Source organism: Oncorhynchus kisutch, linkage group LG12, assembly GCF_002021735.2.
Source record: "Oncorhynchus kisutch isolate 150728-3 linkage group LG12, Okis_V2, whole genome shotgun sequence".
Classification (NCBI taxonomy): domain Eukaryota; kingdom Metazoa; phylum Chordata; class Actinopteri; order Salmoniformes; family Salmonidae; genus Oncorhynchus; species Oncorhynchus kisutch.
In genome coordinates this window covers 32,940,126-32,959,429 of record NC_034185.2, presented here as the reverse complement: position 1 = coordinate 32,959,429, position 19,304 = coordinate 32,940,126, and the positions used below count along the sequence as shown (strand labels likewise).

General features: G+C 41.9%; 1 protein-coding gene across 1 annotated transcript in view; it reads left to right on the top strand.

Moving 5' to 3' along the window:
* The first annotated feature begins 7,293 nt into the window (after positions 1-7,293).
* LOC109901401 (sodium/potassium/calcium exchanger 4-like) overlaps positions 7,294-19,304 on the top strand; it is a 67,857-nt gene continuing 55,846 nt past the window's right edge. Inside the window, exons 1-2 of the mRNA XM_020497414.2 lie at positions 7,294-8,308; positions 17,707-17,823. Of these exons, the coding sequence (XP_020353003.2) occupies positions 8,152-8,308; positions 17,707-17,823 (274 nt within the window). The 5' untranslated portion in view covers positions 7,294-8,151. The remainder of the gene's footprint in view (positions 8,309-17,706; positions 17,824-19,304) is intronic.

The following is a 19,304-nucleotide window of genomic DNA, read 5'->3' as shown; positions in this document are numbered from 1 at the left end:
CATGACGATGCAGGCATTGCTCATTTGAATTGTGAATAGTGGGGCATGAATCACCCCACTGCTGAGGTAGACAGGGGGAGAAACTGCTGTATTGTTGAACACACCGATTGTTATGTGTGTCACTCAGTCCATTGTCAACGCCCTCAACACTTGTCTTTCCCGGGAAAGGACATGACACAAGCTTCCCACAATGAGGTTAGTATTTGTTGTTGCTTTTGCACACACAGCTTTCTCTCTGTCTCTATTTCTCTGCTGCAGGTCAGATACACTGCGATGGGTCCCACAGAAGGAGCAGGAGGAGGGGTCTCCCGAGTGGCGAAGTAGTCTAAGGCACTGCATCGCAGCGCTAGCTGTGCCACTAGAGATCCTGGTTTGAGTCCAGGCTCTGTCGCAGCCGTCCGCGACCGGGAAAGCCATGGGGGCGGTGCACAATTGGCCCAGCGTCGTCCGGGTTAGGGGAGGGTTTGGCCGGCAGGGATGTTCTTGTCCCATCGTGTACTAGCAACTCCTGTGGCGGGCCATGCGCAATGCGGTCGCCAGGTGTACGGTGTTTCCTCATTGGTGCGGCTGGTTCCCGGGTTAAGCGGGCATTGTGTCAAGAAGCAGTGCGGCATGGCTGGGTCGTGTTTCAGGAAGAAGCATGGCTCTCGACACTCATCTCTCCCCAGTCCGTACGGGAGTTGCAGCGATGGGACAAGACTGTAACTACCAATTGGATACCACAAAATTGGGGAGAAAAAAAGTAGCAGGAGGGAGCAAGCAGGTGATATGTGTAGATGTAGCACAGTGGATAAAGTCCTGTAAGCAAGCCCTGGCACGGCTCCCCGATTGCCTGCCTGCTGTGTGGGCCGTGGCCTGCCTGCTTTGTGGGCCGTGGCCTCTCTTGACATGTGTGTTGCTGGCTGGCTGGTGACCCATGCTGCAGGATGGAAGGAAGCAGTGCGGCATGGCTGGGTCGTGTTTCAGGAAGAAGCATGGCTCTCGACACTCATCTCTCCCCAGTCCGTACGGGAGTTGCAGCGATGGGACAAGACTGTAACTACCAATTGGATACCACAAAATTGGGGAGAAAAAAAGTAGCAGGAGGGAGCAAGCAGGTGATATGTGTAGATGTAGCACAGTGGATAAAGTCCTGTAAGCAAGCCCTGGCACGGCTCCCCGATTGCCTGCCTGCTGTGTGGGCCGTGGCCTGCCTGCTTTGTGGGCCGTGGCCTCTCTTGACATGTGTGTTGCTGGCTGGCTGGTGACCCATGCTGCAGGATGGAAGGACCTGGGGCCAGATTAACCCTGTGAGAACCACGTTACCTAAATTGCATCCTTTACAGGCAAAATATAAAATGTATTTCATTGTCTTACAGACATGTCAAATGACCAAAAGTAAATATATTTTTAAATGTATGCTAAAAGAGGTCAGGACAACCAAATATTACTAAAAGTAAGTCAGATGTTCTCCATACGTAGAAAACACCCCAAATAGTTGATCCTTTCATAAATATACATTTTTGGTAGCGAAATACAAACATTTGAATTGGTCAAGTTGGTACATTTTGCCATTTCAGATGTGTATATACCATTAGACAATAGTTCCCATCACGTCAATGCTTTTGCTCCATTTGAATGGGATTTGTATATCATTTCAGTTGTTTTTAGCACAATTGTAATACCATTGAAGCCCATGTGGCCTTTTTGCAACGATTCCATAAAATTGTTCTACAAACCTGAAATTGAAAAAAACATATTTTCATAATCAGAGACCAAGTAAGTATTTATGAAGGGTAATCCATTTTCTTGCTCTAATTTGGATCTCACAGGGTTAGAAAGCCCTCGCTAATGACAGAGATGCCTTCCATTCACACTTGACCAGCTGGCACAGACACAGGTCCCTCAGACAACATAAATGGCATTGCAGTACATCCCTTAATGCAAAGAGTGTGTTTTGGAGGTTGAGGGTGATCTGACATAATGCATGTCCACCAGATATTGTGAGGCGAGTGCCTTGACCCTTTGATCTTTATATCCTCCTTGGTGTTTTCGACTAAGTTGGCGGCTGCAGTAAGTCCTGGCGGAAGATGACAAGCTGAAATCTGACAGGCTGATTTCTGACATGTCAACCTGCCCCCTTGCGGATTGGTCTGTGGCTGCGTGCGGCATCTCTCCTCTCCTGCCTGTTATCTTGGTAGTTGAGGTGACCTGTGGGGCCCAGTGGGAGGGGCGCAATCTCCATCCCTCAGCACCTCAAGATCAAGGCTGCGGTCTACGGCGGTCTACCCTTATGAGACAAGTTTGTATGGTGTGTGGTTGCGGGATGATCCAATTGCTGATGATTTAAAAAATTTTTTTTACAAGGCCCCTCACTTCGACATTACCACAAATGACTTCAGCGAAGGCAGACTCAGACCGAAGTACAGTATGTGGTGAACATACCATCCCTCCCCTAAATGGGATGAACGAATGGACAACAACTATTAGGCTTCCACTTTCATCTTATATGTACTATATATATTTTACGGACACCGTATATTTGACAATAATTATCTTTTGTTTGTTTTTAGTCCCATCCTTCAGCTCCACACAACCCCTCCCATCTATCTCTGAACACCAGCCAGTTTTGTGCTGTGATGTTTCACAAAAGTTCTGAAAACTTCTATTCTCATAGATTCTACATATTGTAAATTAAAAATAAATTGTTTTGCTAAGAGTATTATTATATTATTGATCGATTTGACTCTGACTTTTTAAATCACCCATCAGTGCTATTTGCAGAGGTGGACATAACTTGGCAGGGGGTCTGGTGGTCCTCACATTTTCTGGGGCATCGAAAGATCATTTCAACACAATCTAATATGACCCATGGCCCTTCTAGTCATCTCTCTTTAGAACAACAAAAAGTAAGCAAAAATGCCCACAGTCATCAAGCTAGGTAAGAGATTATTAAATATGTTTAGGTAATTGATAAGACTGAACTAGATCCATGTTAACTAAATAATCAAAATCGTGTTGCACCATGCACCATAACATACTATATGCCAGTGAAACTGAATATCATGCATTCAGAAATTGTATTATTCCTTTGGGGCTTGTCTACAGATTCTCCCTTTTCCCTGTTTTTGTTTGCTTGGAAATGTTGATACTGGAGACTGTTATCAGAAGAAACTGTGTAACCTAGCATCTAGAGTGGCTAATAAATGCATTGCCATTCATTGGAAGGATGCTTATCCTCCCACAATGGATGGAAGACGTCAGGTTCTGTATAGCATCACTAGATTTGTTTTAAGATTAAGGGTATACTGTACAACTTTCATAAGGTCTGGATGCCTTCATATGGAATACTGTACAACAAAAGCAGTCTCTATTTAAAACATGCCCATGTCAGGGGAGATACCTATTTAGGCAGGTTTTCCTACTTACAAAGCATGTAGAGGTCTGTAATTTTTTATCATAGGTACACTTCAACTGTGAGAGACGGAATCTAAAACAAAAGTCCAGAATTTTTATGAATGATTTTTAAGTAATTAATTTGCATTTTATTGCATGACATAAGTATTTGGTCACCTACCAACCAGTAAGAATTCCGGCTCTCACAGACCTGTTAGTTTTCCTTTAAGAAGCCCTCCTGTTCTCCACTCATTACCTGTATTAACTGCACCTGTTTGAACTCGTTACCTGTATAAAAGACACCTGTCCACACACTCAATCAAACAGACTCCAACCTCTCCACAATGGCCAAGACCAGAGAGCTGTGCAAGGACATCAGGGATACATTTGTAGACCTGCACACGGCTGGGATGGGCTACAGGACAATAGGCAAGCAGCTTGGTGAGAAGGCAACAACTGTTGGCGCAATTATTCGAAAATGGACGAAGTTCAAGATGACGGTCAATCACCCTCGGTCTGGGGCTCCATGCAAGATCTCACCTCGTGGGGCATCAATGATCATGAGGAAGGTGAGGGATCAGCCCAGAACTACACGGCAGGACCTGGTCAATGACTTGAAGAGAGCTGGGACCACAGTCTCAAAGAGAACCATTAGTAACACACTACGCCATCATGGATTAAAATCCTGCAGCGCATGCAAGGTCCCCCTGCTCAAGCCAGCACATGTCCAGGCCCGTCTGAAGTTTGCCAATGACCATCTGGATGTTCCAGAGGAGCAATGGGAGAAGGTCATGTGGTCTGATGAGACAAAAATCGAGCTTTTTGGTGTAAACTCCACTTGCCGTGTTTGGAGGAAGAAGAAGGATGAGTACAACCCCAAGAACACCATCCCAACTGTGAAGCATGGAGGTGGAAACATCATTCTTTGGGGATGTTTTTCTGCAAAGGGGACAGGACGACTCCACCGTATGGAGGGGAGGATGGATGGGGCCATGTATCGCGAGATCTTGGTGAACAACCTCCTTCCCTCAGTAAGAGCATTGAAGATGGGTCGTGGCTGGGTTTTCCAGCATGACACCGACCTGAAACACACAGCCAGGGCGACTAAGGAGTGGCTCCATAAGAAGCATCTAAAGGTCCTGGAGTGGCCTAGCCAGTCTCTAGACCTGAATCCAATATAAAATCTTTGGAGGGAGCTGAAAGTCCGTATTGCCCAGTGATAGCCCCGAAACCTGAAGGATCTGGAGAATGTCTGTATGGAGGAGTGGACCAAAATCCCTACTGCAGTGTGTAAACCTGGTCAAGAACTACAGGAAACGTATGATCTCTATAATTGCAAACAAGGTTTCTATACCAAATAAGTTCTGCTTTTCTGATCTATCAAATGCTTATGTCATGCAATAAATTGCAAATAAATTACTTAAAATCATACATTGTGATTTTCTGGATTTTTGTTTTAGATTCCGTCTCACAGTTTAAGTGTACCTATGATAAGAATTACAGACCTCTACATGCTTTGTAAGTAGGAAAACCTGCAAAATCGGCAGTGTTTCAAATACTTGTTCTCCCCACTGTATATTGTGTGCAAGTCAAAAGAACTCTACAGTACTATTAGGCCTATGATATGAATTCTATGGAGGGTGAACTGTTTCTGTGTGTTAATATGATGGTGTATGTGTTTTCATTAAACTTTTGTTTTCCAAACCTTTCCCTTGAGACATCAAAAATAAAGGAAGTGTTAGGGAGGGGAGAGTTCAGTTACTGACTAGACAGGCGGGGGTCAGGCTTGTAGGCGGGTCGGGTTGGCTGAGCGGTCTGGCTGAAATGTTATATAGAGGATGTCTTAAAGACAATACAAAAGTCTTTGGACTTTATGTGTAAGACTTGTTGGACCCTTTTTCCCAATTTGCGCCTAAAATGACCTCAGGACCTGAAGCAAGGATATGCATATTCTTGATACCATTTGAAGGGAAACACTTTGAAGATGGTGGAAATGTGAAATGAATGTAGGAGAATATAACACATTAGATCTGGTAAAAGATAATACAAAGTAAAAAACTAGTTTTTTTTAAATCATCTTTGAAATGTAAGAGAAATGCCAAAATGTAATATTCCAGGTTAGGCACACTTTATATTTGGCCTTCATATGGAATACTGTACATCAAAAGCAGTCTCTATTTTAAACATGCCCACGTCAGGGGAAATACCTATTTAGGCAACTCCTAGCTGCTCAGTCCTGGCCCCGGGGGTCAGGATTGTGTGTGACACACCGCCCCATTCCAGAGTACAGGCCTCGGTGTAACGCTCATTCCTTTTGACGATAAGCGCGAATCTGACCATCACCCCTGGTGAGACAAAACCGCGACTCGTCAGTGAAGAGCACTTTTTGCCAGTCCTGTCTGGTACAGCGACGGTGGGTTTGTGCCCATAGGTGACGTTGTTTACAATGAAGATCTGTGAAGTTATTTTGATTTTTAACAATTATCTTTGAAATAGAGGGTCCTGAAAAGGGGACGTTTCTTTTTTTGCCGAGTTTAGTATATCAAACTGTGAATATCCCAGTGGCCAGGGTCAGTCAGTTAGTAAAGGGTGGATGCTGCTCAGGATAGATGCAGACAGAAATTAGATTGGGTTTTTCCAATTCAGCACTATGTAATCGGGCAGGCACCTTCCCCTTTCGCTCTCCCACTCGCCAAGTGCCCTTTTGGGTAGTGATATAATTATATATTTTTGGTATACATTTCTTTGTTCCGTTGTTCTGAACTCACTGCACCAAAGTCTACCCCTATCCCGTCCGTTGGTCTGCCCTGAATGGAGATTGCCGCCTGGTATCCAAACATGCATTGTGACGCGGGTCACCGTTCAGTGTGTGTGTGTGTTGCAAGCTATCTAGTTTAAATATAAACAGTACTGCCACAGAGGCATAAGATATGATTAACATTCGATTTACATCATTCGGTCTGGTTGGCTGATAGCCTATGCGCAGCAGCGCTTCATAATTGATTTCCTTATAGAATCATAGCGGGGGAAAGGGGCTGGAGGTGCTGCAGCACCCCATCTTATAAATTGAAATAAATGTGTCAAAATTATAGAATAACTGCAGTCTGAAAGAAATGTAATAATTCGGAATAACCTACTACACCATATGTAGGGCTATAATTTAGCCACAGAGGATCAATAGCTTCTTTTAAAAATAGCCTAGCTGTGGATTGCCTGTCTCCCAATAACAAGGCATATCCTGCAGTCGGGATTGCACCTTAAATCTGTCAGTGAACAGCATTCTGACAAAACAGGCCTTTCGTAATATTTCAAATACAACGAAGGGAAAACACAGGTTGGAAAGGAAATTACTCCTGCAGAAAATAAAATGTGAATCTGTCTGCTGTAAGCTACCAAATTATTTTATCAACATCCAAATAGGCCTATTGAGCGAACATTGTTACGTCTTCAAGTGAGAGTATTTTGGCACAAGCGCATCGGTAAGGCCAGTGAGCAGCACATCATTGGGCGAGTCAGTGAAACTGGAAAGCTTTTTTGGGATGATAAATTCTTCCTCATATTGTACAATAATTGTCAACACACACCTAGGCCTACAGTAGGCTGTTGATGGATTCAAGAGGAGGTTGTTTTGTTTGATCTCAGTTTGTCAAAGTAGCCTGTCATTACAATCATTTGTGCAGTAGGCTATTAAAAATATTATGCCAAAGTCTCCAGTCATGCAAATTTACATAGAAGTGCATTAAATGTGTTCATTGAAAAAAACAATTTCTTTCCTGGACCTAGGCTACTAAAGATACACAACTTCTGTAAGCACTGCTACCGCTCAATTCCACTACGCAAATACGATGATACGCATGCAATGATTCATTATAAAGGTGTTTTTTTTGGTCAAAGAAACATAAGTTTTATTTCGGAGTGGTCGATGAGCTGCTGTCAGGATTTCAAGGTCGATAGTCCAGTGTTTTCAGTTCAGTTGTAACCGAGCAAAATACAATAATATTATCCATTGCCGCAAACTATCACGTGTCTGCACATGACACCCTTGGAAAAGTTGCAGTTGGAGGAATCCGGCGAGGTGTTTTAAATGGACCGTAGACTGTAGTTTAAAGGAAAACTGCACCTGGAGCGACGGAGTTGACGATAGTCCCATCATCCGCACGCTTATTATTCTGCTCTACGAATTTAAGGGGAGGTTTTCGAACGATGTGAAATGACTGCTACCCGAATGTAACAATTAGTCTAACCTTGATGAAATCCGATTGCGCTCTTCCGCCGTGTATTAATTGGAACCAGTCGGGTGCGCACAGTTCTGCGGCCATATGTAGTTGAATCATTTAACTGAAGAGGATGCTTTAAATGTACATTCAGTAGAACATTGAAGGCTGCTTTGAAGGCAACCCGGAATAGCCCCCAATTAATTTAAAATGCCATGGTAGCTTATTTGCTTAAACGTAAAGGTCAGAATCTGGGGTTTGCGAGATACATGCTGAATTGATTGGAGACCTTCGGAATTGACCGCCTTGTCATTCATTGCCTGTTGTGTAGGCACGGAATTTTCACGCACTGTTCTAGCAATCCAACAGCTGAACAACATTGTCTAGGTAGCTCATCCAAACTGACCGCCCCACTACTTCGCATCTGCGCCCCGGCCACTTGAAATGAGGACCGCGTCCCGAGCCTATTCTGTGTGAAGCCGCGAAAACGGGCAATTCCTTCCGTATCTCCCGTCCGCAGTGAGGCAAGGACATTAAGTCCCCGTTTGGCCGTGCTGCAGCCATGGACCGGGACGAGAACAAGAGCGTCTCGAAAAAGACCATAATCACAAAGATTTTCAAAGTTCGCAGGAGGAGAGAGATGCTTTTCGTGCAAGTGTGTTTTCTCTGCAGTGTCCTCTGCATGGCATGGAGCATGTCAGTATTGCTGACAAAGACAGGTGAGTGTGAGCCGGGGAAACTGCTGAGAAACGCGGGGCAGGGAGGACAGCTGAGAATTCTGCGGTGTAATAGTGCACCCTCTAGCCAGCTAGCCATTAGTTATATACCGAGAATTGTCTTTCACCACGCTTATAAAAATACATTTTCAAGGACATGCAAGCAAAGCATTGTTCCCCCCCCCCAGCATTTCTAGATATTCTTCTGCATCAAACCATGTTGAGATAAAATTGGAACCACTGATAAAGTGCATGGTTATTGCTCATAATTATTCAGTGCAAAATGCTTAGTGAAGTGATGGTTTATAACAATGTCGAGAGGTTTTGAAAAACTCTGCATTTAGTCTCAATGTCGACGCAGTGGCTGTTTGCCTCGGCATTATGACCCAACGCTCTCATGACAACACTCATATTAATTGTGAGGATACCTCTGTGATATGGGTCACTATACATTTTCTTCATCGTGTACGATTATGCGTTGGTCTTTCCGTATGCCGCAGTGTGCGCGGCTGCAAACACGTTAAGAAGCGTGCAAGGTGGTTTACATCTCGACAACCATATACATCACCTCGGATGTAGGCTGTCATAGAACCTCAACAATATTTTATTGTGTGTGTTGGTAACATTTGGTTTGAGCGTTGTCACCCTATGACAAAACGAGAGCAACCAACCTGGCGCATCAGTCGCTCAGCGTTTGAGAGAGAATGAGCGTAGGCTGTGGTAATGCTGGCATCATCGTGTCTCGCCCTGGGCTTCACACATCATTGCACACTGGACAGGGCCGGGTCTAGCCTTTTGGGCCCTCCTTTACAGCAATTGTATATATTTTTACCATGGGGCTGCGGGGAACATTTAGCAATTTTATAACATTTCCTGAAATTCTACACATTTTGCCATGACTTATGTCAAGTTAAAATTATCTGAGTGAGTGACTAACAAAATCTATGGGGGTCTGGGCCCCTGGGCTCTTGCCCTTCATGCCTGGTCGTTAATTTGGATGTGATTACTACAAGTTTAGATTGTTAAATTAGTCTAGCCAACTATCTAAAAAATGTTAGCTGACATTGACTATTTGAGTGAGTGAAATAAGAGACTCTGCTGATGCACAACCACATTTCAAAACTTGCACCTTGTGTATTCTACTATTCTAACTCAATAGTAAGTTTAGACCCCGACTGAGTTGCCCATTCCTGGGCTATATGGTAGGTTGTACACGTGGCAATTTAGCCTGTGGCATTGATTATTAGAAACATTTATTCTCGTGTCAAAAGATACTAGTGTAAATAGGATAATTTTGTTCAGAAAATCAGTCTTGTCCAAAAGAGTTTAGTGAGTTAGTCATGACTTGACTTGAGGGGGAGGTTTAGTTGGACATAGCTCATTTGCCCACTCACGGGATACACAGCTGAAATGATTGGACTCTATCCAATCCTACTGCAGAACAGTGTGAGGCAGACCTGCCCATCAGCACAGCAGATACATAAACACATCATGCATTTAACTTGAGAAATACTGCACCAAACACCTTCATGTAAAATTGTGCAAATTACATTTCAGCAAAAACCTCAATTTCTGGAGTTATCCTATATTCATGGACTGTTTTGGGGAAATTATACTTTTTTTTTTTTTCATATGGTGTCTCATGAGAGACAAACCTTTAACTGCCACATCAAACCACACCCAAGACTGAAATTCGGTGTGTTCAGTCGCTCTTTAAGTTGGATGGCTGACCATGTGTGTGACATGCCCAAAAACCAAAGGTTATGGGTCCCCACGCACCTGTCATAAATCACCTCAGGCACGTGTGAACATTCAGAATGAGTTGCCAACACATTAGGAATATGTAATCAGACAAATAGCCCTGTCCGTTTGCTTTTGAACAGAACATGTGACTGATAAGCACTGCCACTGACATTTTGTTATGACAGCAACCGAGAGTTCACCCTAGATCAATTACAAATGACCAATGGATGTCAGTCATCCTTTCTATGGGCAGTAGTGTTTAGGATTGACACTAAGCTCTGAGAGCACAACTTAAACAAAGGACTGGAAGTTTTTTTTTGAAGGACTGTCTGGTTTAGGATTTCTGCTGTCACCTTGGCACATCGGTCAGAATGCAATAAAGGAGAGAGAGACGAGAAATGCAGTTAAGGGTAATTCGTATACACAGTTGAACAGAGGCACATGGGGGAGAGTTTGGATGGAGGTTAAGTGTTGGGATTGTAAGGCCTCTAGGTTGGATAGGAATAATGTGTTAGGAATTGTGTCTTGTGAGGCCTTGGAGAAAAGTTAGGATGTGAGGGTCTGGAATGGAGATACAAAAGGGTAACATTAAGAACACAACATAAAAGGTGCAGACATGACAAAGTAGTGCCACGTGATTAAGGGGAATAGGCGTAACATATAACCTAGGAGACTGCCAGGATAAACGTAACAAATGATCATTAGCATGGATATAAGGGATATGACCAGTGTAAACAGCATAACATACATTGTATTCAACACTTACTTTTCTCAGGAAATAAATATATACAGTACCAGTCAAAAGTTTGGACACACCTACTCATTCCATGGTTTTTCTTTATTTTTGAAAACTATTTTTGCCATTGTAGAATAATAGTGAAGAAATCAAAACTATGAAATAACATTAATGGAATCATATAGTAATCCCCCCCCAAAAGTGTTAAACAAATCAATATATTTTATATTTCAGATTCTTCAAAGTAGCCACCCTTTGCCTTGATGACAGCTTTGCACATTCTTGGCATTCTCTCATCCAGCTTCATGAGGAATGCTTTTCCAACAGTCTTGAAGGAGTTCCCACATATGCTGAGCACTTGTTGGCTGCTTTTCCTTCACTCTGCGGTCCAACTCATCCCAAACTATCTCACTTGGGTTGAGGTCGGGTGATTGTGGAGGCCTCATGAAGATGGTTGAGAGAATGCCAAGACTGTGCAAAGCTGTCATCAAGGCAACGGTTGCTAATTTTGAAGAATCTCAAATTTAAAATATATTTTGGTTTGTTTAACACTTTTCTTTGGTTACTACATGATTCCACGTGTGTTATTTCATAGTTGTGATGTCTTCACAATGTAGAAAATAGTAAAAATTAAGAAAACCAATAGAATGAGTAGGTGTGTTCAAACTTTTCACTGGTACTGTAAATGAAAAGGCACTTTATCAGTCATGACCGGTGGAAGGATAGGGCAAACTAAAGCATGCGGCTTACAAAGGGAACTGGAGAGTGAAACATGTAGAGGACAGGTGATTAAGAGAGTGGGAACAGGTGTGGTCGGAAGGGGTGTGGCCTAGGGTAATTGGTAGCATTTGGAGTCCTGTAGAGTGACATTACCCTTCACAATAACACCACATGGGCCTTATGGTGCTTTCAAGACACCTCGGAACAACGACAAAAAACTAGGTTAAATCATGACGTCAGTGATCTTCATGTCGGAAATCTGAGCTCTAAAAAGATGCCAGAGTTTCTGACTTGGAATTCCGAGTTGAAAGACAGAGTTCCCAGTTGTCTTGAACGCACTGATGTCGGAGATTTCCTAGTTCAGAGTTCCTACTGTAGTTCCTAGTTATTTTGAATGCGACAACAGTCCTAACAATTTTGAAACTTCTATTCGATCAAATAAGCCTCACCTAGTAAATTAGTAATGACATATTTTGCTGACCAAATTCAACACTCATTGACATCCATTCAAAAATTCCTTACTTCGTGGGCTTATTTTTTGTCGACAGATTTTGGGCGGAGAAACTTCTCCCTTCGCTTCTTCCTCTCTGCCGTGACCCTCCACCTCTCCAACCCAGTAGTGGAACATGCCCATCTGCATCCACTCAGGCCCCTGAGTGCAGAAACCCACCATAAATCGCCTCATTATGTTATGTACTCTAGGCCTATGTCCGACCGCACTGATATGTTGGAGTTTTTATTAATTACATTAAAAACAACAAGAGGCTTAAAAGATTATTCTGGAGTGATATACAGACAAGCTTGCCGCAAATCTCTTATTTCCAAAAGGCGGGCTCTAAGGGGACCAAAGTTAAAGCTTTATGGTCAGTAATGGCTTGCCTTTTTTTGCATTTAATCAAGGTTGAATGACCTGTGCACCGTGTGCTGTGATTGTCACCATAAGAGGGTATTTGATAAGGGAGCATGCTGTGTGGATGCCTACCATGATTGGATACGTCTCATGTTTGACCATCACCTTTTGTGAGGCGAGGCAGATGTTGGAGGCAGGTGTTTGATCAGAGAGAAATACAGTTATAACCCCTCACCTCCCCTCCATTATCTCTTTAATTCTCCCCCCTCCCTAATCCCCTCTGAACGCATCTGACTGCTCTCCATATTGCTCTCAATCCCAAATCACCGTAAGAATAGGAACCAGGCATTTGTAATGTCATAATATGTCCCCTTTCTGACTCCTGTTTTTATGGATGGGAGTACTCTGGGGTTGTTTGTCTGTGACAAATGTAGTGCCAACAGAATATGGCCAGATGGATGGGAATTGAGTGATGGATTACTTAAGGGTTATGTCTCTCTGTCACCCTCCATTTTGGTTGGAGCAGGGTATGTCTCCATAATGGAGATGGGGAAGGTCGAGTACTTTTGAGAGTACGCCAGGTGGTTACAGAGCTAGGGCCTGGTCTGACAGGTGTGTGTGTGTTGTAGGGTGATGGTGAGGGAGATTGCACTGGGACGTCTCAGCAGTGTCAGGGCAGGAAGGCAGAGAGGAGCCGTGTTTGTGTGGGAGCCGTTCGTGGCACAGGAAGTTGGCAGAGATTGATGGGTGTCATTGGTTCATCTCACTCGCCAGCTAATTGGACTGAGTTGCAGGATGATTATGCCCTCTGTTTCTCTCTCTCTCTGTAGTCCTAATAGGGCCCTATAAAATCTGTTCAATTTTTCTTTCCTGATTCTGTGAATCTTTTTCCAAAATTCCGTTTTGTTTTTCCCGGTTTCAGTTTTCCTAGTATTGTCAGCTTTTTTGCTGACACCATTTTGAGAAAAACAAAACAATTGGATGTTCTAGGTCCACAACAATGCTTAAACCAGATCAGGAGACCACCTTTGAGGTCTGGGGAAAAAAATACATGTTGAATTTTGAGTGTAGTTACCCTTTAATGTACGCGAGCACCAGCCAGAGACTAGTGTTTCTGTAGCGCTCATGTGATTGCAGAGTTTGCAAAACAAATGGCCACTGGACTAATGCAAATATTCATGATATCATTCTGCCAGATAGACATGGGCTACTTTGTATTTAGCATTTAATTGAGAAGGTTTTTGGGAGAGCTTATCATTAAGCAGTTATCATTAGCATTGACGCTAACGGCTACACAAAGTGAAGACTAGACATACGCATGCAAACACCTCGCACAACACACCATGGGGGCATTCCTTTTCCGTTTCACAAGGTTGCATGTAAATATGAATCACTAATGCATTATGATTAACTTGAGCAAATTAATGCACCTTTGAATAACTTCAATGTATTTCGTTTTTTTTCCTACTAAGTTAAAAACGTAAAAAAATTGCAAACATTTGTCTCCACCCTATGGCAAAATGAATTGCAGGAAATTACCTGTAAAACTGCTACTTTATCTCTTCGCACTGTTGCAAAATATGTCAAATTGCAGCAAAACGCACAGAATTACATTCCCATCAAAGTTGCCTATACCTGATCTACAGCTACCCTTTGGTCTCCCATTCAAGGTTTTAACCAAGCTCAGTTCTGCTTGGCTATGACATTTGTTACTGACTATTACCAATGTGCTATTGTGAGAGTGATTGAGAGATCATCACTTAAAAACAAAATAGATTCACTGCTACTATCAAAGTCATCCTCAAGGGTAATAAGTTTAACAGAGCAAATTCAATTTGTCCACACTTGTATCAATCATCAATGATGCTATTTAGGCCTATATTCTGTAGCATTTGAAATGTCATCAACAGCAATTGTTTGAATTCAACCCAGAAATCAACTAAAAATGGACAATACAATAGGCCTAGGGCTTCAAGCTCTGGTTGATTTCAAATTTGATGATATTTAATGATATTATTGAATTGTGTTTGGTTGTCAACACAACAAAATATCAACATTTTGCTCTCAGAACAACCTTAATTCGCCGGGGCATGGACTGTTCAAGGTGTTGAAAGTGCTCCACAGGGATGCTGGCCCATGTTGACGTCAATGCTTCCCACAGTCATCAAGTTGGCTGGATGTCCTTTGGATGGTGGACCATTCTTGATACACACAGGAAACTGTTGAGTGTGAAAAACCCAGCAGCGTTGCAGTTCTTGACACAAACTGCAATGTGTGGCACTACCATACCCTTTTCAAAAGCACGTCCATGTTTTGTCTTGCCCGTTCATCCTCTGAATGGCACACATACACAATCCTTGTCTCAATTGTCTCAAGGTTTAATAAACCTACTTTAACCTATCTCCTCCCCTTCATCTACTCTGTTTTGATGTGGATTTAACAAGTGACATCAATAAGGGATCAAAGCTTTCACCTGGTCAGTCTATGTTATGGAAATAGCAGGTGTTCTTAATGTTTTGTATAGTGTGTATGTTGGATTCACATCTCCATCTCAACCAAAAATCTAAGTTAAAGAATAGGACTAAAACAAATCAAACTTCTGTTTTAAAAGTGCATTTAAAGTTTGATTTGATTTAGTCCTACTCTAACTTATTAATTTGTAGTCAAACTGGAATTAATGCCATAATAAATCAGTGGCACAGAGAACTATTCAAGCAGAAAATACATCTCCTTCAAATGTTGATATTTGGGTGCGTTGACAACCAAACACAATTCAACATCACTTTTGAAACACAACAAATAGCCTTTTTTAAACTTCCTAGTGGTGCAGTGGTCTAAGGCACTGCATCTCAGTGCTAGAGGCACCACTATAGATCCTGGTTTGATTCCAGGCTGTATCACAACCAGCCACAATTTGGAGTCCCATAGGGCAGCTCGCAATTGCCCCAGGGTTGTTAGGGTTTGGCTGGGGTAGGCCATCATTGTAATTAAGAATTTGTTCTTAACTGACGTGCCTAGTAAAATAAAGGATAGAAAAATACACATTTGGTTCTCTTATTAGATGAAGCCCTGTGATATCTGTATAAATAACCAAAATATCTGACGTTGTATTCTCATTTGAACTTTGCTGTGCTTTTAAATGGTTGAAACGCAGTGATAGACATTTGGGTGACAACTACACCAAAAATCTGACATTTGTTTTTCCATTGGAATTTGGTTGTGCTTTTTAGATGGTTGAAAGCATAGTGACAACACATTGGAGATTTAACTACATTTTTGAGTGGGTGAATATAGGTTGTCATCTCATTGATCAACGTCTCAACCAAATATTACCCAATTACCCATGTCAATGACAGGGTAATGTCTTCATCTGCTTCAAGGAAGCAAATTCGTTTTGGTTTTCAAGCACCTAGCTTGTTCTGCCTCGCAATTATCATGGTTTCATCCCGAGGCTGCTATCTCTTATAGAATTCAGATGTCGTAACGCCTCTTAATGTCTTAACTCAAAGCTCGAGTCTGGATGGTCTGTTCAGTTCTTGACCGTGACTTACCCCAATACCCCAAGGGAAAGGTTAGTCAGTCATTCGGTTAAGACGCTAATCCTTTTCTGTTGGTGGTTGAAATCAGTGAGCCTATAATCTAACTGGGGTTACAAACATTGACAGTTTGTAAATCTGGGTTCTTTGCACATTCCAATCTCATTGAAAACCTTTGAGAAATGACTGATGGAAAGCCAGAAGCGTCGCAAGTTGGCCCTGTGTATGGGTGATTTGCATCCAGTAATCGGGAATTAAACAGTTCTCATTTTGTATTCATCCCACTTGAAACACTTAACATTCAAACCTGAAAGGATGGGGGAAATTCATTGTATTTACTTATGTCACCTTTATTTAACCAGGTAGGCTAGTTGAGAACAAGTTCTCATTTACAATTGCGACCTGGCCAAGATAAAGCAAAGCAGTTCGACACATACAACAACACAGAGTTACACATGGAGTAAAACAAACATACAGTAGAAAAATAAGTCTATATTCGATGTGAGCAAATGAGGTGAGATAAGGGAGGTAAAGGCACAAAAAAAAGGCCATGGTGGCAAAGTAAATACAATATAGCAAGTAAAACACTGGAGTTGTACATTTGCAGTGGGAGAATGTGCAAATAGAAATAATGGGTGCAAAGGAGCTAAATAAAGAAATAAATACAGTAGGGGAAGAGGTAGTTGTTTGGGCTAAATTATAGATGGGCTATGTACAGGTGCAGTAATCTATGAGCTGCTCTGACAGCTGGTGCTTAAAGCTAGTGAGGGAGATACAGTGGGGCAAAAAAGTATTTAGTCAGCCACCAATTGTGCAAGTTATCCCACTTAAAAAGATGAGAGGCCTGTAATTTTCATCATAGGTACACTTCAACTATGACAGACAAAATGAGAGAAAAAAATCCAGAAAATCACATTGTAGGAATTTTTATGAATTTATTTGCAAATTATGGTGGAAAATAAGTATTTGGTCAATAACAAAAGTTTATCTCAATACTTTGTTATATACCCTTTGTTGGCAATGACAGAGGTCAAACGTTTTCTGTAAGTCTTCACAAGGTTTTCACACACTGTTGCTGGTATTTTGGCCCATTCCTCCATGCAGATTTCCTCTAGAGCAGTGATGTTTTGGGGCTGTTGCTGGGCAACACGGACTTTCAACTCCCTCCAAAGATTTTCTATGGGGTTGAGATCTGGAGACTGGCTAGGTCACTCCAGTAAAAAAAGTACTCAATTGTCATACGTGAGTAAAAGTAAAGATACCTTAATAGAAAATGATTCAGAGTCACCCAGTAAAATAATACTTGGGTAAAATTTTTAAAGTATCTGGTTTGAAATGTACTTAAGTACAGTGGTGTAAAAAAGTAAATGCTATACATCAAATTCTTTTTATTAAGCAAACCAGATGGCACGTTGTTTTTTTTTGGACAGCCAGGGGATCTCTCTGACATTATTTACAAAAAGGAAGTATTTGTGTTTAGTGAGTTCGCCAGATCGGAGGCAGTAGCGATGACAACGCGTTATATTGCTAGGTGTGTGAATACAATCAAATTGCTCTCCTGCGTGAGCATTCAAAATGTTAAAAGGACTTTTGGGTGTGAAGGAAAATGTATGGGAGTAAAAAATGTTATTTAGGAATGTAGCGGAGTAGAATTCGTCAAATATATAAATAATAAAGTACAGATACTACTTAAGAAGTTTTTTGGGGGTATCTTAAAGTATTTTTAATTAAGTACTTATTAACACTGATGTTACTCAACTTCTTTATGTAACATGGCATTGATTTTCTGTGAGCAAGGATGCCTCTTTTCTTCCAGGGTACGGAATAACATTAAAACATGGACACGAGAAGCATGAACATTGGGGAAGGAAGCTCATGGGACATGAACCCGACAACGACAACGAGACCGAGTCGAAGAACTGCACAGAGCCAGGTATGCTCCCATCACTGGAGAAAACTACTGTCGACCATGGCGATAGTTTTGTATTTATTATTTGTATCCTGATTACAGTTATATAGAGCTTGCCAGCTTGTAGTCCTAAAAAACGTACATGAGTTACCTCTGGTTCGTTCAGCCATTCCTATGGGGGAAATGAATGGGGAAAGAATGGGGTTTTGGGATAAATGCAGAAAATAAGGTCTGAGGTTCACATAGGCTTAGGAGATCTTTTACGTTTTGATCTGAGATATCAGTCAGTTAACATGATCTTTAGGAGTTATGAAGCCTTTATGCCTTATGTTCTTGTTTTGATAACATACCCACATGGAAAAATGCTATAGTATACTATGGTATAAATACTATAGTATTCACTGTAGTATTTTTGCAGGCTTTGCTGTAGTATTCATCAGGGTTACCCAACTTGTGGCCGTTTTATTCCCCCCCCCCCCCAATTCTTCTGAACAAAAAGTGATGTATTTTTAAAATTTGTATTTTATTTTCCTCGCTGGACATAAAAGATTGTAAAAACACCAGTTATTTTAATTTAGCAAATCTGTTCCCAATTATTCCCATTCTAAATGGAGACACATGATCATATACAAATGTAAGCAAAGTTTGAAATGATCATGTGTTTGTCAAAAATGTTATCTATTTGTGATTCTTGCAGTCTACAAATGATTTGTAATTATGTTCCGGCCCCCTGACCATACGCTCACGAAAAAAACCAGCCTGCGTCTGAATCTAGTTGACGATCCCTGCTGACATGCCATAATGTTAAATAATGGTGTTGTATTAATTGTGACAGGCTCAGGTTTTACTGGTACAGCGTACCCCCCACTATTTATTTTACCGGGACGCCGTACTGAACCGTACCCCCTATAACCCCTGAATGTGTTACAGCGACGAAATCACGCTCTCCTGCTGCACTACGATGTTAGTGGCTGTGATGAAGGGTTCAGCCAGTAGTTAATGAACAGTCGGAAGAGTGAATGAAATGGTAGGAGGGACATCCCAGCTTCAAATGGTGTCAGATTTCACATCCTGCTTCACACAGGCAGAAGATACATACTCCTGGGTCTGTGAGAATCAGGGCTAATGCTCAAGCAAGCCAGTTCCATCTATGGTCTTCACTGATGAATTTATAAGCGAAAATGTCAGTCGGAACCGGTACCAGAACAACGCAGATCCCTAAAACAGGGGACTTTGCATCTTTAAACACTTTGAGGGTGACACAAGGTAACAGACACTTTGGAAGGTTGTGTTTCCGGCTATTTATAGTTTCTTTGTGACACATTTGGCCCAATGGAGATTGAGTGTCTGTTTCTCATTACCAGCCACAGCTAGCAGAATCCTTTGGGGGCCTCACTGAAAGTGTTAAGGGTTGAAGCATCGTTTTATAAGAGGAAGTTTTGTCAGTGTTAAGTGTTGGAAGTGTTTACTTCAATCTAGGCCTCCATGATTGGAATATGAGTTAA